The 23,781-nt window shown below is 44.0% G+C and overlaps 1 protein-coding gene and 1 non-coding gene across 3 annotated transcripts in view; one reads left to right on the top strand and one right to left on the bottom strand.

The window, feature by feature from the left end:
* SACM1L (SAC1 like phosphatidylinositide phosphatase) overlaps positions 1 to 18,126 on the bottom strand; it is a 56,849-nt gene extending 38,723 nt beyond the window's left edge. Inside the window, exons 1-2 of one of the 2 annotated variants that reach the window (XM_027582989.2) lie at positions 17,956 to 18,126; positions 2,197 to 2,294 (exon numbers count right to left, since the gene is read on the bottom strand). In XM_027582989.2, coding sequence (XP_027438790.1) covers positions 2,197 to 2,294; positions 17,956 to 17,987 — 130 coding nt within the window. In that variant the 5' untranslated portion in view covers positions 17,988 to 18,126. The remainder of the gene's footprint in view (positions 1 to 2,196; positions 2,295 to 17,955) is intronic. The other variant, XM_027582990.2, reaches the window with a different exon arrangement.
* A 267-nt stretch (positions 18,127 to 18,393) lies between these two features.
* TRNAR-ACG lies at positions 18,394 to 18,466 on the top strand. The gene has a single exon. It is a non-coding gene; the product is annotated as a tRNA-Arg (tRNA).
* Positions 18,467 to 23,781: the final 5,315 nt, after the last annotated feature.

Genomic DNA, 23,781 nt, shown 5'->3' with positions numbered 1-23,781 from the left:
CAAATATGGGAAACGGAGGCAAGACCCAAGGGATGAGGGAGGAAGGAAATGCAGGTGTACAGGGAGGCACCGCCATTAACCTTGACTTTACCAATAATGCCCTTATTAATAAAAAAGTATCTTTGATTATAGGGTTCATTGCATAATTGTTAAACTTTAAGTCAATGTGTTTCACAAAACACATTCTATAGAACTCTAGGGAATAATGCCCCAAAGTGGAGAGGGTAGGAGTCCTCATCAAATGAGCTGATTTTGCTACAGACATCCACATCACCTCTCTTCCCTCTCCCGGAGTCACAAGGCATGGACCTCTGAACAGCCTACAGGGGAACAAAGCTGCTCTGTGGTTTCATTCACGGCTCTGAGGCTTATGTGGCTATATAATTTTTCTTTCACAGTTTAATTACCATCCTAGAACTCGTTCTGAAACGCTGCTGTCAATCCAAGTCCTGTTTCTTAAAGGCAGTCCTATTATTCTGAATAAAGTAATTCCGAATAAGGTCTGAAGTTCACTTCTGTTTCTCTCAGTGATTCAACTTACTTGGCAATGCTATGCCACAATTAACGAACATGACAAATGGGAATGCCAGTGCAGTGAAAAGCTTAGAGAAAATCCTGAATATAGCAAGATCATCTGATAAACTTAAATGTACTATTTATTGATGGAGCCCTAAGTTACATTAACTGGAGTGTAATAACAATAAAACCGATTAATTCCTAAGAACACATGTTAGTTTTTCATGGAAGGAAAAAAAAAATCCCTCTTTCCGTGGCAATGGTCTGCATTCCCAACAGCTAAAAAAAAAAAAAAAACAAACTAGCAGAGCAACTGTGAGTGAGTCAGCCCCTGATCACCACTGGCTTCAGGTCAAAGTATCTCTTCATGTGTCTACTGATGACTACTTGGTGTCCTTTTTACATATTGGTGACCTTTAGCACTGTCTCCTCTAATGGGTCTGCAATCTCTACCTACAAATAAGTATCACTGAAAGGTCAAAAATAATTGAAAACACATCTATGCTAAAGCTTTTATAAGGCACTAGGTTGTATCAACACGGTCTAAAGTAGTAGTGTTACTAGACTTTAGAAGTGCCCTAACATTGGTTAAAACCAACCAGCTATCTTGAGAGTAGCCACCAACCAACAGATGTGGAAAAGCCAAATTATCAAACCAAAACAGCCCTCTAATTCCATTTGGTCAAAGGAAAACTATATATATATATATATATATATATATACACACACACACACACATATATACATATATATATATGTATACACATATATATATATATATATGGTACTTACCAGAATAATATGCAGGTAACTAAGAAAATAGAAATTTATAGCCATCTTTCTTATACTTTACTATCTTATTCAAAATATTTTCATATTTCACTTTATCCATTCGAAGGATATTTACATTTACTGAATTCCTACTCTGTGGTTACTCAAATACCGTACTTAAATACAGAGAACTCTGTCTAGAGGTGAATATTTAAACACATGAAATATGAAATTCTAAATGTGATATCATGTGTATATTAATTTATCACCAAAATTATTTCATATCTAATCAGAAATCAGTGTTCCATACGATTGGAAAAAAAATTGTTTTTTATACCCCTGAGAAGCAAAACCGACATACAACTGGAGAGACAGACAAGATATCGACAGATAAAGCTTAGGAACATTATTTGCCTACAACACAAGTTTTAGTCAGTGATACATACATATATATGTGTGTGTATATAATTTTTCATTTATTAAATTATCCTTAGTCACGAATATTTTCAAAAACTAAAGCTGCTGTTAAAATTCCACACACTTAATGCTCAAACAAGTTTCTCACCCTCAAATACCTTAAGTCTCACAGCTAGAAAGGAACTGACCTCAATAAAACCGATCCTGTTAAAGTACAGATAAGGGAAGAAATAAAGAAATCATTGTTTTTAAATCCTTATGGATAGTAAAAATTTCAAGATCATTCCTCCTTTTCAGAATAAGGAGGAAGCATAAAACGAATGCATAACAATCAAACGACGTGGCAGGAATTCAAAGTTGTAAGACGAGACTCAGAGACCCACACACGGATATACCCTCGATCCGTTTATTTTAATTACTGCAACTGCCAGTACAGAGTCTCTCTCGCAGAGTCTCTCTCGAGGCCACTTCGGCCCCCCGGCTGAGACATACCTGACAGGGTAACTTCCGTGGACACACGGTCGATGACAAGTACGTCATCCGCTCCATCATCACAAGCTTCCACATAAAATTTTTCAGGTGTGACGTGCCTAAGAAGAAATTAAAAACTATAAATAACCACAGCAGACGGAATGCAGGTTTCTAAAAAAAAAAAACAACAACAAAAAACACAAACCTATTTATTTTAACAGCCTCAGCAGTGCTTAAGTTTGACATCAAATTGATTTCCCAGCTACCAAATAGGTGTTTTGCCGTCCTGACACATTCTCTGCAACTGTTTTCACTGGTATATTATGCTCACAAGGTTTGCTGTGAAACCAGTTTGACTTACACAAGAAAATCATAATAAATTCTAACTTACTACATTCAACATAGTGCAGAATATAGACAGTAGTCAGGAACCTGGTCTACAGAACCAGGCTAACTGGGCTGTGTGAACTTAGGCAAGTTATTCATCCTCTCTGTTGTTCAGTTCCTTTATTCATAAAACAGGGATAATATCAGACATCAAACAACATTGTCATGGGGATAAAATGAGCTCATTTTTGATAGGCACTTAGAATAACATCTGACACATAGTAAGGAAGATGTATTAGCTAAAAATACTAAGAAATACATTTTAAATAAAACATTTCCAGGAAACTATTTAAAATAAACTACTTCAGGGGCACCTGGGTGGCTCAGTTAGCTAAACATGTGCCTTCGGCTCAGGTCATAATCTCTTAGTCTTGGGGTCTAGCCCGCATCAGGCTCTCTGCTCAGTGGGGAGTCTGCTTCTGCCTCTCACTCTGCCCGCCACTCCCGCTGCTTGTTGCCCTCTATCAAATAAATAAATAAAATCTTAAAAAAAATAAAATAAACTACTTTAACATTTGGGCATCTTTGTTTTTGTTGGTTAGAATGACATATTAAAAAAATAAGAATGAGGAAAAAAAACAACTTCTCATTCTGCAAAATAAGAAATAAAGGGGGTAAAATGAGGACTACTCAGAGCGGATGAACTTTGTAACCAGAGTCCTAACAAAAACCACACTTCGCGGTTCCTCAGGAGAACACCGTGGATAACTCAGGGATAACTCAGGCAAGCAAGCAGGGTGCTGGAGGTCAGGGGCTGCCTCAGAAAACAGTAACCCCTCCCACAAACAATACAGTGAAAACAATGCAGGAGGACGTACAACCGTCCAGGAGCTGACCAGGCCTAGGGAAAGAACCAGTTTTCTTTCTGTGCGGGTTTCTGTTTTGTTTGGTTTGTATTTTCCAGGAACTAATCTTTATTGCCTTAAGCCTCATTTGAAAGAATTTCCATCTGCGTAGCAGCCAATCCGAGGGCTTTGTCCTTTCCTTTTTTAAACTCTACTTCCTCTATTCCACTGGCCCTGCCTGTGAAAAATCTTATACAAACCCACATGGCCGTCACCGACACCATTTCCTACATACGATGGTGTTTAGGCTACCTGGCATTACAGGAACAGTCCTGCAGCAGGCCAGACCGTTCTGTACTTTCTGACTACAAGCTCTCAACTTTTAAGGATCCAAATGCAACTTACATCCCGTTATGGTTCATCTGTAACCAACTTTTTAATATTAGCCTAGTTTCCTCCAGGGGTGTGGGGCGGGGGGGGGGGGGAGATGCTAAGAGAATGAAAATCAATCCATTTTAATACAAATCAAGCAAAATACAACAAAGACAAATCTGCTTTAAATATGGGGGTCTTCAACTCAAACCAAATACAACAGTTCATTCCTTTTCAATAATGCCGAATAGCATTCCAGCGGATGAATATATCACCATCTGTTTATCCATTCACTTGCTGATGGACATCGGAGCTGCTTCCAGTTTGAAATATTACGAATAAAGGTCCTGTGAACTTTCTTGTACAAGTCTAAGGTAGATATACCCCTTCATTTCTCCTGGGTGACTACCTAGAGGTGGAAAGGCTGATCTCATGGGAGTTCTATGTTCCACTTGTACAGAGGGGGAAAGGGCGAGGTTGCTGGCACAAGGAAACTTTCCGCGGTGACGGAGATGTTCATTATCTTGATACTGGTGATGGTTTTGTGGGTGTAGAAAAACGTCAAAATGTGTAATACTACTGTACCCTTGAAATATGTGGAGTTTACTGTCTGCCCAAATATACTTCCAATTAAGCTATTTTTTTCAAAAGTGAGAGTCCTGAAACCAACTAAAAGGAATAAAGCAAATTTCCAAACAATCTACTCATAGGGTAGTTATCTCTCGTCTTAGATCATGAAAACAAAACCAAACCAAATCAACATGCCAGTCCTTGTCTGCAGATGTTGTGTGCAAGCATAAACTGCTCTCTAAGAGTGAGTCAATAAATTTCCTGAAGGCTAACCATGTGTGAAGCATTACACAAGCATTAGGGACTGGGAGGTAGGGGAGAGATAAAAAATAACAAATAGGAAAAAAATTTCAATAAAAAACAGACCTCAAAAACAAGACTTCTTTATGAACTATAAAAGCTTTCAAAGAAAGTGCTATCTCCAAAGCAGAAGCCATTCTGCCAAGCCCCCTCCTGAGAGCCCCCCACCCCCAGCATCTTATACACACCGTGCGCGGGTCTGCGCGGGTACAGCACCGACGCCCCACGGCATTCTTTGAGGCTTCAACAGGCTTAGGACCTGAAAGAGTGCCCGTGGCTGGTGCTGTATCAGAACATCCTGTCCCACCTCTGATGTCTGGAGAAACTCCAGGAGTTCTTTTCGCAAGGTTCAAATGAATTTCCCCTCTGTTCTCTTACTTCTAAAAATAATGATTACAGCATTGCTAAGGAGCAGTCCTTCACCAATGCTGCTTCAGTGTTAAGTCAACTCCCAAAGACTTGTTCCGGGCCCCTGTAGCACCAAAGCGACCCCCCAGAATCACTGTCAATCAACAAACACATGGGGGCCTTGTTTAGATGGGAAATCAAAACTGATGGTTGGGGTTTGAAGCCAACGGCCAAGGAAGAATTCTTGAGACATCTGGGGCAAGAAGGTGGTTTTATTAAAGCCCAGGGACAGGACCCGTGGGCAGAAAGAGCTGCACCGGGGTCTTGAGGGGTGGCCCGTTATACACTTCCAAGTTGGGAGGGGGTGAGGCATAAGCCTCCCAGGTATTCTGGCAACAGGTTTCCAGGATCCTGAAGGGGCTAGCTATTGTTGGGAAAGGTCGTCTATTATTGTTTAGTAAACCCTCAGTCATGAGAACCCTCAGATGTATATTGGTGCGTCACATGACTGGAGGATGTATCTTTGCGGGGGGAGGTCAGAGATAAAGGGCCACATTTAGGCAAGAGGCTTGGGACCTGAGCAAGGCAAAGGGCTCACAGAAACCACCAAGCTGAATGCAAAGAAGCAATGCAAACAGGTTTATTAAACAACCCACCTCGAAATAGCCACAGGGCTTTACTAACCAAGGAGCCACTTAAAACCAGGCACAGTGATGTCCCCATGCTCCCTCACTCCACCCTCACCCCTGCCTCCTGTCAAATAGCCTCTCCTCTGCTGTCCTGTCTGCCGCTCCCCTGCTGTGTATTCAATAAACTTCTATCTCGGGGCGCCTGGGTGGCTCAGTCGGTTAAGCGTCGGCCTTCGGCTCAGGTCACGACCCCAGGGTCCTGGGATCGAGCCCCGCATCGGGCTCCCTGCTCCGCGGGAGGCCTGCTTCTCCCTCTCCCACTCCCTCTGCTTGTGTTCCCTCTCTCACTGTGTCTCTGTCAAATAAATAAATAAAATCTTAAAAATAAATAAATAAATAAACTTCTCTTTTGTTCTGCCTTGGGTGAATTCTTCCACCACCCCCCTCCTGCCAGCCCCACCCGATGGGGACACCCCATAATCTCAGCCCTTCATTAAGCCTGGAGACGAGAATGCTTACCCTAACTATCTCACAGACAGCAGGAATTAAATGAGCATTTATGAAGTACTTTTGCAAAGAATAAAAGGTCTGCCTCATAGGTGTGATAACTTTTTATCATTAACAAAAACATCCTTTAACAGAGAAGGGAGAAGTTGCAAATTTTCATGAAAGGACCAGAAAAGTTACTTAATTAATTCACATTTTAAAGAAATAATACAATGGAAGGTTCTGATATCTGTGCCACATGGGCCACCTCTGAACAATTTGGTTTTGATAGGAAGATACTGGAATCAAACTATATCTTCTAAATACATATCCCCAAAGATCAAGACCATATAAAACAGAGTTCTGATTTATCAAAAACAAATATTCCAGAATAATACAGAATGTGAATAAAAATTATGAATGAGGGGTGCCTGGGTGGCTCAGTTGGTTGGGTGACTGCCTTCGGCTCAGGTCATGATCCTGGAGTCCCGGGATCGAGTCCCGCGTCGGGCTCCCTGCTTGGCAGGGAGTCCGCTTCTCCCTCTGACCCTCCCCCTCTCATGCTCTATCTCATTCTCTCTCTCAAATAAATAAAATCTTTAGAAAAAAATTATGAATGAATGTCTTTCTTGATTTATTTGTAAATATGACTCTATAACAAGAAAAAAGATTTTAGTACAAAAGACAATCTTAGCTTTAAGAAGCCTGCATGAGTCTACGGCCATACCACCCTGAACGCGCCCGATCTCGTCTGATCTGGGAAGCTAAGCAGGGTCGGGCCTGGTTACTACTTGGATGGGAGAAGCCTGCATGAAATGCTGGTTATACCTTGCTACTTCTTCCAGCAATCATTTTTACTTTGCATAGTCAAAAGCTGAACTATGAGGGACGCCTGGGTGGCTCAGCTGGTTAAGCGTCTGCCTTCGGATGAGGTCATAATCTCAGGGTCCTGGGATTGAGCCCCACATCAGGCTCCCTGCTCAGCGGGGAGTCTGCCTCTCCCTCTCTCTGCCCATGCTTTCTCCCTGTCTCTCTCAAATAAATAAATAAAATCTTAAAAAAAAAAAGATTAAAAAAAAAAGTCTGAACAGTTAAACTACAGACAGAATGTGGTGGAAATTAAATTGTATCGTCAAAGTGACTGTGGTAGACTGCATTCTAGATAGAGATGTCCCCCCAAGATCCCCCTCTCCTGATTACTCATTCAATCTAGGTACTGCCCTGCAGATGGAATTAAGGTTACTAATCAACTGACCTTAAAACAGGATTACCTTGGGTAGTCAGGGTGGGCCCCAATGGAATCACATGCATCACAGGAGCCCATAAAAGCAGAAGGAAAGAAGAGCCAGTCAGAGAGGTGCAGCAGAAGGGGAAGGGGAAATTTCTGGCACGAGACGGATTTGATAAGCCGTTGATGGCTCCTGAGATGTTGGGGCCACATGCAAGGACAGGAGAGAGGCTTCTAGAAACTAAGAGTGGCCCCATGCTGACAGCCAGCAAGGAAACAGGAACTTCAATCCCACAACCACAGCAACTATATATGGCCAACACCCTGAATGAGCTTGTAAGAGGATTCTTCTCCCAGCCTTCAGTGTGGAATGCAGCCCTGCTGATACCCTGATTTCAGCCCACTGAGGCCCATGTTGGACTTCTGACCTACAGAAGGTCTGAGATAACCCACTTGTCTTGTTCTAAGTCCCTCAGTTTATGGTCTTGGTACAGCAGCAACATAAAACCGACACAGGGATCAAATCCCCTGGAGAATGAACTACCCTCACATTAATCCCCCGCCAAAACACAATCCACAGATACAATATCTTCCTGACACTAAAGCAATGAGAGGCTTCCCTCAGTGGAATTTTTTGATACCTGGTGTTTGGGCCCCTAAGTGAGAAACCTTTTTTAAACCACTTTCAATGGAAAGTTTGTAATTTTAATTTTATTAAACCAAAGCCTCTCCTCATTAATCTCAATATAAGGAACCATGTTTTCTTGACTGACTAGGGTCTATTCTGAACACACCGATGTCTGTGCCACCCCATGAAAACATAACGGTGTCTTCAAGTTCTAGAAATAGAGTATGCTGGAAAAGTTACAGCTTTGTACAGAGCTGGTTTGAAGCCCAGCCCCACGAGTCCCTGAACAAACCACTGAAATTCCGGGCCCAGCTCTCTCCACCAGAGACAGCTGACAGAACACACGCGACATGTCCAGCACCAAGAAGAGACTCTGAGAAATGGCAGCATGATTACTTTACTGAAAGACCTCAGACCACTGTGGGTTCTGTTTTTTAACTCTTGCGCCATTTTTAGTCTCTTCACAAAGCCATCGCCTGGGTTCCTACTCAAGTGCTTCAGTTTTACGTCTGAAACAAGGCCTGAGGAAAGTTACACAATTGTGACCACAGTGTGAAGTCCCTGGGTGTTACTGTATCCATGTTCTTCATCTTGCTCAGGGGCTAATGCTCCTCTCCGTTCACAGCTGTATTTGGGGGGACAGGGTTAGCACAATTCTCCACATGAATGAATGGTGTGTCACTTCTTTGATAACCAATGTTACTTTTCATACAAAAAGATGACTAATCAACATACAATCTCAGAAATCAAATTCCTCCACTTTTTAATACAATGCACAAAACACAGAGCTCGCAGCTCAACCAACAGCCAATAGAAAAAGGCATACTGTTTTCCCTCAGTGGCTCACCCTCTTACACTTTGACTACCTTTATCTCTTTTTTCCTTTGAAGATTTTATTTATTTGAGACAGCGAGAGAGAGAGAGAGAGAGAGAGAGAGAGAGAGAGAGAGAGAGAGAGAGAAAGAGAGCGCGCACATAAGCAGGGAGAGCGGCAGGGGGAGAGGGAGCAGAAGACTCCCCACTGAGCAGGGGGCCCCACACAGGGCTCAATCCCAGGACCCTGGGACCTGAACCGAGAGCAGATGCCCAATCGAGCCACCCAGGTGCCCCTGACTACCTTTATCTATATAAATGCATTTAAGCTTTGCACTTGTAAAACTTCTATAATGAAAATAAATTCTATGAATGAAATCAATCAACTGAAAAGTCACACTTGTTTCCATATATAAGTTGTGGTGTGTAACCTAACAGATACCTTTCAGTTACTGATAAAAGTATTCACTGTAAAATCCAGTGTTTATAAGAGTAGAAAAGTCTCCTATTAAAATTTATATATATATACGTATATATACAAAGTTATATAAAATGTGCACATACATATATCTTTTGACAACATATATGGAAAAGGAGTACCTGGCTGGCTCAGTTGTTAGATCATGCAACTCTTGATCTCAGGGTTGTAAGTTTGAGCCCCATATTGGGTGTAGAGATGACTTAAAAAAATAAAAGGTTAGGGGCGCCTGGTTGGTTCAGTCATTTCCAAGCTTCTCACTCTTGATTTCAGCTCAGGTCATGATCTCAAGGTCATGAGATCGAGCCCCACATCAGGCTAGGTGCTGAGCATGGAGCCTGCTTAAGATTCTCCCTCCCTCTTTCTCGCCCTCTCTGCTGCCCCTACCCACCTCTCTACCCCTACCTACTCTCTCTCTAAAAATTAAATAAGCAAAAACTTTAAAATATATATGAAATAAAAAGTATCCCTACCATAAGCAATTAAAGTTTTTCCCAATCTGGTATTTAAACTTAAAACTGATGTGAAAAAGTGTGGGAACACTGATAAAATACATACATCGTGGATTAAGACTTTCAATCATACACAAAAAAGTAGAGCTATAAAACTAAGCCTTTACTAATTGTCATATTCCTGATAATCACAAAGTTAGTGACTTCACTAAGTCCTTAGAGTCCTAAAAATTATAAAGTTAGAAACTTAAATTTCTTTTATAAGAAGGTGACACTTCTATTAACACTTCTAGTCTAGACACATTTGAAATGAGAAGATCAACAGATTAAAATTTTAACCGCAGTGGGGCGCCTGGGTGGCTCAGTCGTTAAGCGTCTGCCTTCGGCTCAGGTCGTGGTCCCAGGGTCCTGGGATCGAGCCCCGCATCGGGCTCCCCGCTTCGCGGGAAGCCTGCTTCTCCCTCTCCACTCCCCCTGCTTGTGCTCCCTCTCTCGCTGTCTCTCTCTGTCAAATAAATTAAAAAATTAAAAAAATTTAACTGAAGTAGGATGAAATGAATTTCCAAGAGTAAACACCAACCACTAAAAAGAGCCCTGATATTCTTTCAGAACATGGAATCTGGGGGGTACCAACAGTTGCGTGCAGCACGTGGGGTAGACACTAGACATTCAAATGCAGGTCTGGAAGAGGGAGAGTGCTTGGAAATGAGCTAGCTCACTAAGTCACCACAGAGACTCATCACCGGTGGGGTGAGAGCCAACAAAGCAAGCAGATTCCAGCAGCAGAATGCTGAAAAGCCTCAAGAACCAGAAGGAAAAGGTAACAAGGACTGGGGTAGGTAGGGGTGAGGTGGCTCACAGTCTGTGTAAGTCGCTCAGATCCCCACCAAACCTACAGCAGACACCTGTCCCCCCTGAGCCTGGGATTTAATGCTTAGAACAGTTCAACAGAAGATGCTCTCTGGCCTCCAGACATCAAGCACAGCTGAGGACCATGGAGAGAGCCAAGTGAAGTCAGGAGACAAAGAAGGTCTACTTGGAGACTGGAAAACTCATCCAACCCTCTTCCTCTGCCAGATTCCCAGAATGCTGGCAGCCCAGCTCACATCATCCCTCTCCCTGAGCCCTCACACGAGCTTTGAATACCGTCTCTGAAGAAACTTGTCCTGAAAGCAAAGACCAGCAACTGCTGACCTTTAGCTTCCCCCTCAACATGAAAGAGTTGAGTTCCTGTGCAATCACTCTACACAAAAGCCACCAGTTGGTTAAGTCCTGACCCACAGGCAGACCCTCCAATCAATTTTCAGTGCCTCCTTCCTCAACATGAAATGACAGTCAAGGATCACCAGATGTTAGGAAAGGCTCCATCACATAAGAAAGAGTCCAAAACAAACAGAAAAACAACTCTGGATAAACAAACTATACCAAGAACAGACTATAACTTCAAAACACATTTATAATTGATGCCCTCAGAGAGAAGACATTGCATTCATGAAATAAGAACAAGAAAAGCACATTTAGAAAGAACATATTCTTGGACTGAGAGCAGAAATAATAATTTGACTATTCAACAGAAAGACTGGATGATAAAACTGAAGAACTCTCCATGAGAACAGAATAAAAAGATAAGAGCTCTAAAACAGGAAAACACAGGAAGGAAGGGGGGGGAGTGGGGAAGGGGGGAAGGAGTGGGGGAGGGAGGGGGAAAGAGAGAAGAGCCTGATCCGGAATATTCAACATAAATTCAGCAGGAATTCCAAAAGAGCACACAAGAAAAAAAGGAAAGAAAATATTTCAAAGAAATAGTGAAAAACAAAAAACGGAAAACACACAAACACACTAAGCATTAAACTTCAAAACACAACACAAAGACAATCCTAAAGTTTCCAGAAAAAATAAAAAAATTAAAAAGAAAGAAGAACTGAAATAGTCAACAGTCACACTACTGGATTACCCAGCAACAACACACTGCACTAGTCAACAGCAGGCCTTTAAAATTCTACAGGATAATAATTTCTAATTGAGAATTCTACACTTAATCACACTATCAAACAAGTGTGAGGATAGAATGAAAACACCTTCAGATGTACAACATCTCAAAAGATATCTTTCTTAGAAGGAAAAGTTTGTTTCACCAAAATGGAATACATCAAGAGGTAGTCTGAGAATCCAAAACAGGACAGAAGTGGAAAAAAAATTCTCCTGACGAAGGTATTGTCTGGGACCACAGCTATGCAACAGGCCTAAAGAAAAGCCAGTACGGATTAAAGCAGGGGGTACAGGGCTCCCAGAAGTAAATCTCGGAGAAGAAAATGAGTTCAGTTACCCAACGTGTTTCAGAGGAATTTTACTGCTGTCCCATAGACTGAAGATTCATTAGCAATAGGCACAGTTTTTAACAAGTCACGCAAATAAAAAGATAAAAGGAACCTTTCAATTCCAGGAAAAGCAAAACATTTTTATGAGGAAATAAACTACTGACTTCGTTTGAACGCTATCTACATGAGCACAGCAATGTGAACACTGAATGCTTACTATAAATATACTGAGGAGAAGGGAGGAAAAGAGGGAGAGGTATAAAAGCTAAATTCTCATCCTCCGTAGGAAGTCATCAGAGAACTGAAACTGAAAAAATGCAGGAAACAGCGGTACAAGCATGCTGTTCAGAAATGTGGAATAAAGGGGCATCTGGCTGGCTCTTGATTTTGGGTTTTAAGTTCAAGCCCCATGCTGGGTACAGAGATCACTCAAAAAATAAAATCTTTAAAACAAAAAGAAAGGAAAGAAAGAAAGAAATGTGGAGTAAAATACCAGAAGAAACTGCTTAACAAGTTGAAAGTCGATGTCCCTGGGACAGTAGGAATTGGGAACGCAGAAGGGTGCTCTGCTCTCTTTTATTATAAGCTCTGTGTACTGATGACTTCTAAACCATATACAGGTATTATATTAAAATAAAAATTAGGTTTTAAAAATGTGTTAAGGGGTGCCTGGGTGGTTCAGTCGGTTAAGCGTCTGCCTTTGGCTGAGGTCATGAGTTCAAGGTCCAGGGATAGGCCTGGGCCCGCCCCGTGGGCTCCCTGCTCGGTGGGGAGTCTGCTTCTCCCTTTCCCTCCATTCACCCCCCGCCCCGTGCTCTCTCATTCTAATAATAAAATATTTTATAAATAAATACATAATGTGTTAAAATAACAAAAACAAAAATAAGAGTAATTGTGGATCGAGATAGAGAATTCTAGCCCAACAAAGGCTCTAGAATGGTTGCTGGATCCTGCCTCTCAGAGCGACGCTGATAGAATCCAAGTTGCTGGTGCTGCCACCAGCCTATTCTGATAATGCTACTGAAAACAGCTTAAGAACTGGAGCAATGAAGATATGAACAGTGACTGCCAACTAATCAACATTTCTAAGAAGAGTCATGGTAAGTGAGGACTCAGAATCCCACTAATGAGCACAGCAGGTGTCATCTCAACTCAGACACATCTACACACCCCTCTGCGGTCTTCCTCTTCCCACCACTCTTTAATTGCCCTTAACATTGACCTGAAGTATATGTGCTTTACCCAGTAAACCGTATTCTGTAAGTTTTATGCTCCCCAGGTTTCATTTCAAAAGCTAGTGAAATTAACTTCAGCTCTGTAGCACTTACTGTCAGAAACACCTGAGTAAACCATCCAGTGGTGCAATTTTTGCTGGTGCGCATGGTCTTATTGTTATTTTTGTTGGGGAGCTTCACCAAATAGGCTACCAGGTCTCTGTAGACAAGGACTCTGCTTACCCATTCTCCTTGGTGTTTCTCACACGAGAAGACAGCAGAAGCTCAATCACCATTCTTAGAGAATACAACATACTCAGTCAGCAAATATCTACATTGCTGGGTGTTTTCTATGGCCCTTAACTAATGTTTTCTTTGGCTCAGTGACAGAGTTAAAAAGGATTTAAAAGTTGTTTTCCTTTCTCCTAGCTAAGGAAAGATCTTGGCGGGTCAAATGTCAATTGGATTGGAGGGTATGGCGTAACTAACGAGAGGGCAAAGAGGGAACAGTTCTCTGATTAGAAAGCCTACAAAGTGTCACTGGTGCCAATTTCCGCCTGGAGCTTTTCAAAATTAACCAGCCAACAGGCTATACTGAATTCTCAACATAACAAATACATGGAAACCGAGATAGAAGCTTCAATGAGAACCAAAAATCTGGGAGAAAATCCTTTCTCTACAGCCAAAAGAATGGCCCTCAATTGCTGTGAAGTCGCTCATTTCATTAAACTCTCACATTACTTTTTTTATGAAATAGATTTCAGAAGACAAGGAGATTCCATCCAAGAAGATTATATGGTCATTAACTATGCTGTTGATATCAATCTCTGAAGTTCAAAATAATACTGTACAGTAAAAAGAGCTCTGGTCCTGTATAAACTGTCGGGCGAGGCTGTCCAAATCCAACAGGCATGAACCATGAACTCTAATGGAACAAGACTACTGCCTTGTTTCTCTCAACCCTGGGTTCTGCTTTCTGTTAAGATGACACATATTCTGGAAGATACATCAGAATTGCAGAATACTTAAATAACAATCACTTCCTACTCTGACTGCTTTCATTTGGCTGGGTATTTTGCTTTTATAGATTGCTGACCAAGTATGAGATAAAAAAGAAAATTCAGAGGACTAAGAGTTAAACTCAATGCAGGCAATTCTATTATACTTAATAGAAATGCATTTAATCTGAGCCTGAGTGGCTCAGTCGTTAAGCGTCTGCCTTTGGCTTAGGTCACGATCCCAGGGTCCTGGGATCGAGCCCCGCATCGGGCTCCTTGCTCCGTCGGAAGCCTGCTTCTCCATCTCCCACTCCCCTTGCTTCTGTTCCCTCTCTCACTGTGTCTCTCTCTGTCAAAAAATAAATAAAATCTTAAAAAAAAAATTAAAAATAGAATTACCTTATGATCCAGCAATTCCACCTCTGGGTTTATGGTCAAAAGAATTGAAAGCGAGGTCTGAAGGAGATATTTATGCACCCATGCTCACAGTAGTATCATTCACAACAGCCAAAAAGGTGGAAGCAACCTAAGCGCCCACTGACAGATGAACAGGTAAACAAAATGCTGTATACACATAAAATGGAGCATTATTCAGCCTTAAAAAGGAAATTCTGACACATGCTATAACGTGGATGAATTCTGACTAAATTATGCTCGGTGGAAATAAGCCAGTCACAAAGGGACAAATACTGGGTGATTCCACTTCTATCACGTACTTAAAGGAGTCAAAATCACAGCGAAAGAAAGTAGACGGCGCCTGGGTGGCTCAGTCGTTAAGTGTCTGCCTTCGGCTCAGGTCATGATCCCGGGGTCCTGGGATCGAGCCGCACATCGGGCTCCCTGCTCGGTGGGAGGTCTGCAAACATTGCTATGGATTGATCATTCTACTTCCAGTCTTCTTGTCTATGAGGTAATACACTGCACATCAATCCGAAGAAACAGAATGTGCAAGCCAGATGGACGTCCGGTGTCCAGTCCCTGTGACAGTAGACTCTTTTGGGAGCTCAGTGAAGGGAAAGATGTGGGGAAAAGGCTTCTCAGAGAAAGTGAATCTCTGTAAATTACACTGGGTATCTTATCTACACTCTCTTTCAATCGTGTAATAATCCTGTGAAGTAGGACCGTTCTCATTTCACCGACGAAAAATGGATTCAGAGATTAAGTAACACGGCCGTGACACAAAGCAGGTAACAAGGTCAGGATGTGAATCTAAGTCTCTTTGTCTGCATCACTCAGCTCTACCACGGGTCCGTGATTGTGATTAGCATGTGAAGACGGGGAGAAGGCATTTTGGTAGAAGGATCAAAATAAAATAAGCCCAAGCTTGAGGCTAAAAGAGGGTGGCCAAGTCGGTGGAAAGGGGAAAAAATGCACTGAATAGGGGAAATAAGGTTAAGGGTTAGCTTAGAAAGAGGCTGGAATCCAAATGACTAAGAAATGTGGGCTCAGTCCTATTGGCAAGACGGAACTGGAGACTGTAAGCAGGAGAGCAGCTGATAAAATCAGGGCAATAATGAGGAAGGTGAACTTCATAGCAGGACAGAGACAGACTGCAAATGGGTGACATAATGTAGAACAAATTACCCTTTAACATCCCGGGCACTTTGATATTGTGACAAACTCAGTAGTAGCTGTAGTTTTGTAATAAATGTTCAAACTATCTCTTGTATGGCTCTCTCTTAAAACATCTCTAGGCGTGTTTTTAAAAATGGCTATTACGTCCTAATTCTTACATGGGTCAGAAACTACTGCCATGTCCAAATGCATCGAAAAAAGAACACCCCTTAGGTCAGAGGCCACATTTAAGAACCTTGAACTGCATACCTCAGAGCGGGAAGGGCCAAAAAGAAGAGATTCCAACCCACAAACGTCTTGGTAAGAAAAACAAAACTATAGGAAAGTTGGATCTTCACATATACACTGGCACTCAAACCTTCTCTCAGGGGAATAAAGTTAAGGACTGACAAATTAGAGACTGACTTTCACATAACCCCAGATTTACTTTCTCACTCAAATTCATAGTCTCCACTTCTACAAAAATCAATACAAAAGCATCATCCCCACTACTTAAGGGCCAAATTTCCCTTCTCTTTCATGGCTATAGAGCTTTTTCTTTCCTTTTTTTTTTTTTTTTTTAAGGTTCGGACTGATGAACAGTGACTCCTTGGCAACATATAAGCAATCATCAGAATTCTCAAAGTTCTCCATCCCGTTCAATCTTTGCCACAGGAAAATTCAACGGCATTTCATAACCTAACACTGAACTGCATCGAGCCAAGGCTCCATATTGCTTAAACACATTTGAGACCTGGTGTAGGATCATATTAAACCCTTCAGTGACTATCAGATAGTCAACAATAACCTAATTAGCCAGCAGAGCACACGTGACACTGGCCTAGCCAGTACCCTAGTCAAAGACAGTATGCTGGATTCATTCACCAACAAGGTGATCACCTTGCAGAGGGGAACTGGGAGAGAATAAGGAAACCTGGCAAGGAAAATGTGCAGGAAGTGTGCGGCTGGGGTTGTCAAAGAGAATTCCAGTACACGAAAGTGGCAAAGGAGCGGGCTGAGGAAAAAGTAATCATCTTTTCTGCAAAACATCTCATGTCAAGTAGATGACCTCACTCCCAATTTTGCACCCGAACTTTAAATTGAACCTTCCAGAAAGTTAAGTGAGTTTGAGGTTCCAGAGAGCATGGGAAGTGCCCAAACCACATTTTGATGTCCTCATATCCCTACAAAGGAAATATGATCCCTCTGCCTAAGTCCCAAGGTATTTTAGCTCATTTAGGGAAAGGTAAGCTTCCCCAAAATTACATTTGCTTCTGAGGTCAAGGACATTCCCAGACTAGGGCCTTTCAGTCTAGAGGTAAAATATTAAAACCCAAAATAGAACAAAGTTATTCAGAGACAAGAAAACCAAGGGGCTGATGGTATGCTAAAAGAAATGCACATTTCTATTTATTCAGGAGAAGCCAAAAGAACCTACAAATACTTAATTTACAACTCTAACAACCAGAGCCTATTTTCTCAAAGCCTCAAGAACTTGGCTTTACCGAAAAGTCAATCTGCAGTGCCAAAATTCTCAAGAATGGCCTCTGGCTGTCAGCAGGAACTTAACCTGCTTTGTGCTTAAGCTGTATAATATTCAAAAACCAAATAAATCCTTCAGGATCTCAAGAGTATCGACGGTTCTTTTTTTCTGCACCTTAAAGGCTGGTCAGGCTGGCTCTGGTGCCCAGATAAGGTATGTCGATTTGTGTGTGGACTGTAACGTGCGGTTATGGGTCCATTACACAAGAAAAACAAACAAACAAAAAAACCCAAAACACAACAAGAAACTGCTCTTTTCCTCTGCTAAGCAATAAAGACAAATTTAGCCGCCACCTCTCAAACAAGGTGGGTGGGGAGGAGCGCGCCCCGAGCTTGCCGCATCGCAACGCCGACCCCGGCTCGCTGGAAGCGGATCTGCAGCTTCGCTCTCCCGCCGTAGGCGCTGAGGCCGAGCAGGCGGAAGCAGGCCGGCGACGCTGTCATTCCCGGGCTCCCGGGCCTGTGGCGACTCCGGCGGGGCCTTGGGGCGGCCGCAACCTACAAGCTCCCGGACCGGCCGCGCCGGGAGAGGAGGGCGGGGACTGCCTGGGGCTCCCACACCCGGCCCGCAGCCCCGGGACTCAGGGGCCCGGCCCGAGGCGGGCGGCCCGCACCTGCCGCCCCGCCCGCCGCCCCTCAGGCCCCTTCGCTCAACGGCCTCCGGCCCGCGGGACTCACAGCTTCAGCCGCTCGTAGGTCGTCGCCGCCATCGTGCACCACTAGCTCCTTCTTCCTCTTTCCACCCGCCCCGCCGCGCCGCCACCTCGGCCACCGCGCTACAGTTCACCCAGCTCCGCGGCCGCAGCGCCCGGGTCGTCCCGTCCCTCTCCCCGCCCCACTCGGCCCCCAGCGGACGGGAGGCGGCCGCGGACAAACTTAGTGCGCGCTCTAGAGAGTGCGAAAGAAGCTGTCCGGCGCGCGGATTGGAGCGTGCCGAAGAGCGCCGTGACGTAGACGCTGCGGATTGGCGGAGAGTGTTTGCTTGAGAAAGGCGGAGCCGTGGGAGCTGTAGGCGGGAGCCGCGGCGCCGGGGCAGAAATGCTGCGCTGGTGTAGAGAAACCTGTTGAAACCGCATCAGGGGTGATCTACATCACTGCGAGTGCAGAGCTAGCACAGGGCCAGTGGCGCAATGGATAACGCGTCTGACTACGGATCAGAAGATTCTAGGTTCGACTCCTGGCTGGCTCGCGGCGTGCTTTTTTTTTGCCCCATTTGCTTTGATGTTACAGGATCTCCCTGGAAAGGACTCTGACTAGAGTGTGAAGGTTAAATATCTTGAATTTTACCGCCACTTTGCCTGAAATGTTATCTTTTCAGCTGTGTCTGGCACCCGGAGTTGCGTGAGGTGGTTTGTAAAATTGCAGAGCTTCCTGTGATGATGCAGGCGTCCCGATAGATGGGGTACATATAGGAAGACACCCCTGAAAAGGTGGCCGTTTGGAGCGGGGGGGCGCGCTATGGCCGGAGGTTGGCCACCCGGTGACACCGAAGCGGATTCCAGGCAGCGGTTCTGGCCTTCTTCCCTAGGGCAGAGAGCCCCGTAGTGACGTGAATAGCGGCGCAGCCCGTTTCCCGGGACGGCGTGGGCTCGCCCGCAGCCCTGTCCTCGGAGGGCTCCTCGTGCAAAGGCCACCTGGCCCTCAGTTTTCCCTGGGATGCCCTAAAACATGAGTGTTTTTACGGTGAGATCACCCCCCAGGTTATCTGGCCTATTAGATTATGCCTGGCTTGAAGACCTCCGAAGTCACGAAACCTGCGGAGGAAAGCGGACTCGAACCCGTGGACTGGCCAAGACATCGGACATCGATCAATTAATCTTTCCAATATGACATTCCTTTTCCTCCTTTTCATAGAAAAGTTGTGAAATACAGAAAACTATTTGGGATAAAAATAATGTGAGTTCCCATCCCGAGATGATTGCTATTAATTTTTTTTCCCTTTTAGATATTTTTGCTTCCAGGCTTTTTAATATGGGTATACCTGCCCACGTATTTTTCCAAATTTGGGGTTGTACTAGAAATGTCTTTGTGTTCCCATTTTGTCCCCTTAGCTTTCTGTCTGAGATTTAAGGTTATTAAATATACTTTGAAGCTACCCCATCCAAGAACTAGATAATTTCAAGCATTACCCTCTTGTTGGGAATTTGGGTTGTCAATTTAACACTTTTTAAAGATAATGCCTGTGTTGGATTATTTCTGATGTGTCTTATAAATTTCTAGATGTGGAATGATCAGGTGGACATTTTGAGACCTCGAACATATTTTCAAATTGCCCTCCAAAAAAAATAAGACCAACACACTTCCATTAACAGCATCTGTCTTCTTGCTTGCTAACCAACACTGAATATTATAGGTTGCATTATGATTTCTTTGCAATTTTCATAATAGAAAAACGGAACTTCTTTTTACATATATTACTTGATATATCTATTCTCTTGATGTATGTGTATTGTTTTTCTTAGGTCTGTTAGATTTTTTAATATATAAAGGATATTAATTCTTTGGCTCTCAAACACAATGCAGTCTTCTCCCAGTTTATCATTTACCTTTTCCTTCAATATTTTTGAACCTAATGTAATTTTCACTACTATATATTCCAATTTACCAATATTTCACTTTACGGTATCTTCTATGGCATATGTGGTCTTTCCCAAAATTTTTCTGTGTGTTTGTATTGTTTTTCCCATTTAATCCGTTTGTAATTTATTTTTTGGTCCTCCCCGTGGAAAGATCAACGAAGTCTTTTTTTTTTTTTAACTTATCCACTCATGAGAGACAGAGGGAGAGAGAGAGAGAAGCAGAGGGAGAAGCAGGCTCCCAAGGAGCAGGGAGCCCAATGCGGGACTCGATCCCAGGACTCTCGGATCATGACCTGAGCAGAAGGCAGCTGCTTAACCATCTAAGCCACCCAGGCGCCCGAGATCAACTAGGTCTTAAGCTTATCACTCTTCTTGAGTGATTAAGGGTTCTAAACTCTTTGCTTGGACTAATTCAATCAATCCCACAACAATCCTATAAAGCAAGTTCAGTTATCTCCATTTTTACGTGTGCGGGAACTAAATTTGCTTAAGGTTATTGAGCAATTAAGTGGTGGAGCCTGAGTTAGAACTTGAGTCTGGGCTCTTGACCCCAAAGCCATCCTGGCCTCGAGCTTACTGTGCACCAGAGGGTGACCACGTGAGTGGACTCAGTGATTCCGGATCTGGGCATGAATGACGATCACGTGTGCACCTCAGCCTTCAATCAGAAGATCTCTAAGTCCTGATGATGCTTCAACTCACCAGCTGTGGGCTCTGACGTTTCCTCTCCTTTAATAAAATGGGGATATACGTTGCAGCCTACCTCTTAAGGCTTTAAGAAAAGAATGCTTCTAGTGGAACAGCCACCACCCTGCAGAGAGTGCCCGCCCGGACTCTAAACATGTCACCATGTAGAAGTTCATGATCAGAACAAAGAGACACAAAGGTTGAACCTTCTTTGCCAGTTGTGTAATACAGGCCAAGGCTTTTATGAACACTCAGTGAGAATGGAAAATGGAAACTAATCCAGGCAGAAACAGACATTCTTCTGGGGCTTTTCAATGCCTAACAAGCCAAAATCCGATCTAAGGAGAACAATGTTCAGGATAAGAAATCAGGCAAGGATAAGTAATATGAGTGGACGCCTTTAGCCAAGTTGTCCTATAGTGAAATTATGTTACCTATGTGAATATGATATAATTGTTTACAAAATCTGCCAAGGGGCTTCCCATGGAAGCAATCCTAGCTGCAGATGAGGTTTGTTGGCACTATACAAATGATCTCTGCAGCCTGCTTTTATGTCCATGCTTCTGGAGGGGAGTGTGGCTCCCAAATGTAGCTCTTACATATTTTGATCCATTACGTCTGTTGTGGGGTCGCCTTCCTGCCAAGTCTCCAAACTGGGTGCATTTCCTCACTTCCCCTCTATCACCAGCCTGCTTATGGGCCAGGCCCCTTAAGCAACTCAGGGCCCACAGCCACCTGTCCTTGTGGGCTTGGATCAGTGGGAGGGACGTGTGTATAACTAAGTGATGGGAGTGCCTTAGGTAACCAGGGCTTCTCCTAAAGTGTTACATTTGCAGCTGTCACATACCTGGAACCTTCTTCTGGACCAGAACACTGGCTTAGTCCCACCCCTGCCACAGAGTATGGCCTATTCTGATTTTACACCCAGAATCCAAGGTCCAACTCACTTTCATATATGAAGCACTTCAGTTTTCAACCCAGGGAAAATGTGAACCCCACTTTTAGCAATGCTTGAAGAAAATGCACCTAATAATCCCACCTAAAAACTTCGTTGTTCTCTGTAGTGAGCCGAGTAGTACTCCCCCATCAAGATGTCCATGGTCTAATTCCCAGAACCCCTGAATAACTTATCCCACAAAGTAAGAGATTTTGCAGATCTGATTAGTTAAGGGTCTGGAGACAAGACGGGGACTATCCTAGACCACATGGGCATGCCTAAAGTAATCACATGAGTCCTTACAAGAAAGCAGAGGGGAAGAGAGAGGGGAGGTGTGGCGACAGACTTCAGAGACGGAGCCACAAGCCAAGGGAGTGCGGATGGCCTCTAGAAGCTGGAAAAGGGCAAAGGACGGATTCTCCCCAGGAACTTCGCTCTGCTGACACCTGGATTTGAGCTCTAGAAGACCCATTTCTCCAGAACCATGGGATGTGTGTTGTTTTAAGCCACTAAATTTGGTTATTTGTCCCAGAAGCAATAAGAAACCAAGGGGCGCCTGGCTGGCTCAGTCGGTTAAGCGTCTGCCTCCAGCTCAGGTCATGATCCCAGGGTCCTGGGATCGAGCCCCGCGTTGGGGGGCCTGCTTCACCCTCTCCCTGCCCCCTGGCTTGTGCTCTCTCACTACCTCTCTCTCTCAAATAAATAAAATGAAATAAAAAGAAACCAATACAGACACCAGCAGAGAACAGCGACGCCCCCCCCCCCCCACAATGAGGGTTTCAGGCTAAGTGGCTCTAAGGAAGGAATCCACTGAAAGCCGAGTTACTGCCTCCAATAGCCAAAGCAGTACAACTCCCTCTGGGTGAGGCTGCCTGGGATGGGATCTCGGCTTGGTCTACTGGGTCCTCAATGTTCAGAGAGTTACTTTACCTTTCTGTGACTCCGTTGCCTTGTCCATAAACTAAAAGATTATAAAGAATATGGCCCCGAGAATAGTACCTAGTACACGGTGAGCACACAATGGAATGTCAGCTGCCACTGTTGTTACTGCTTTAATTGGGGAACCTAAGACCAAAGCAGATTTCCCCACTGCTTCAGCGCCAAATGGCCCAAAGGCCTGAGCTGGCTAGTGTCTGTTCCTGACCGTGCCATCTCGTCCCACGCCCAGGTTCAAGGACATCATGCGGATCACCTGAAATTGGCCATGACGGGAAGATGTACATCATAGAAACCAGCAAACACTGCAAATCGGGGCCTCGTCACCACCTCCCACCCCAAAGCTGGGGCACCGGCATACCTTGGCCCAGGCCACCTTTTCCCGACTGTGGTCTCATCCCTTGTAGCATCAGGGTCATAGGAAAACTCATTTGTGAAATCAGTATACGTGCTCTCTCATCACGTAAAAAGAGGTTTTATTTTCCAGTAAGACACCACCCTCATCAGTACCCTCATGCTCCGCTTTCCCGGGTCCCTGGCGGCCATAAGAACCAACCTGAAGCCTGAAGCAGCCCTGGACTGAGCAGTGAAAAACAAGTCCCCGGACCCCCTCTCCTACCCCAGGGACTCCAAGCACACACTCAGCCCCCTCACTCTGCAAGCACCGCCCTCCTGTGCGTGCTGGCCTCAAATCCAGAGAGCCACTCACCTCTGGGATTCTTTGATCAGAAAGAAACTCATTAGAAAAAAACAACATACACAAAAGGAGACAGAGAGACCACCCCTGCAGCACGACCTCGTGTCTCAATGTTGAGGACCCAGGCGAAGGAACTGCCGATTCTTGGAAAATGATTCTCCAAGGGTCACTCATGTGCCTGCACAACCTGTGAGCTAGACTGCTTTAGTTCCAGACTGTCTTTTCTAGGATGTCTTGGGTGGCAGACACAAGAGTCTCTGGAGCAACAGGCAGGCAGGCTTACCCATCATTGTAAGACTGAGGTTCCCTAGGCTCGGGTGTCCCCTTGTCATGCAGCCCACTGTAAGTGTGGACACCTCTTCATGGGACCCTAGAGGGACGACAGCTCAGGGAGTCAGTGTAAATGCTGATTAAAACCGCAGATGCTGATAAAATGCTGATAAAGTGCTCCTGGCTGGTGCTGCATTCACCTGTCTTTTGTCTCTGACCTAGGAGTCTCGTAACTCCCACCACGTTCCATGAAACCATGACATGCTACCTTATTAGCTGGCAAGGAGGGTAAAATCTGGGACCTTTTGTAGTTTTGACACCCTTAAGGATCCAGAGCTCTAAGAGAAGACCAAATCCAGTTAGCGAGAAGCACTGTCTGCTTACTTCCACACACACAG

Source organism: Zalophus californianus, chromosome 1, assembly GCF_009762305.2.
Source record: "Zalophus californianus isolate mZalCal1 chromosome 1, mZalCal1.pri.v2, whole genome shotgun sequence".
Lineage (NCBI taxonomy): Eukaryota > Metazoa > Chordata > Mammalia > Carnivora > Otariidae > Zalophus > Zalophus californianus.
Note: the sequence above shows the minus strand (reverse complement) of the source record. Positions and strands in the feature narration are given on the sequence as shown.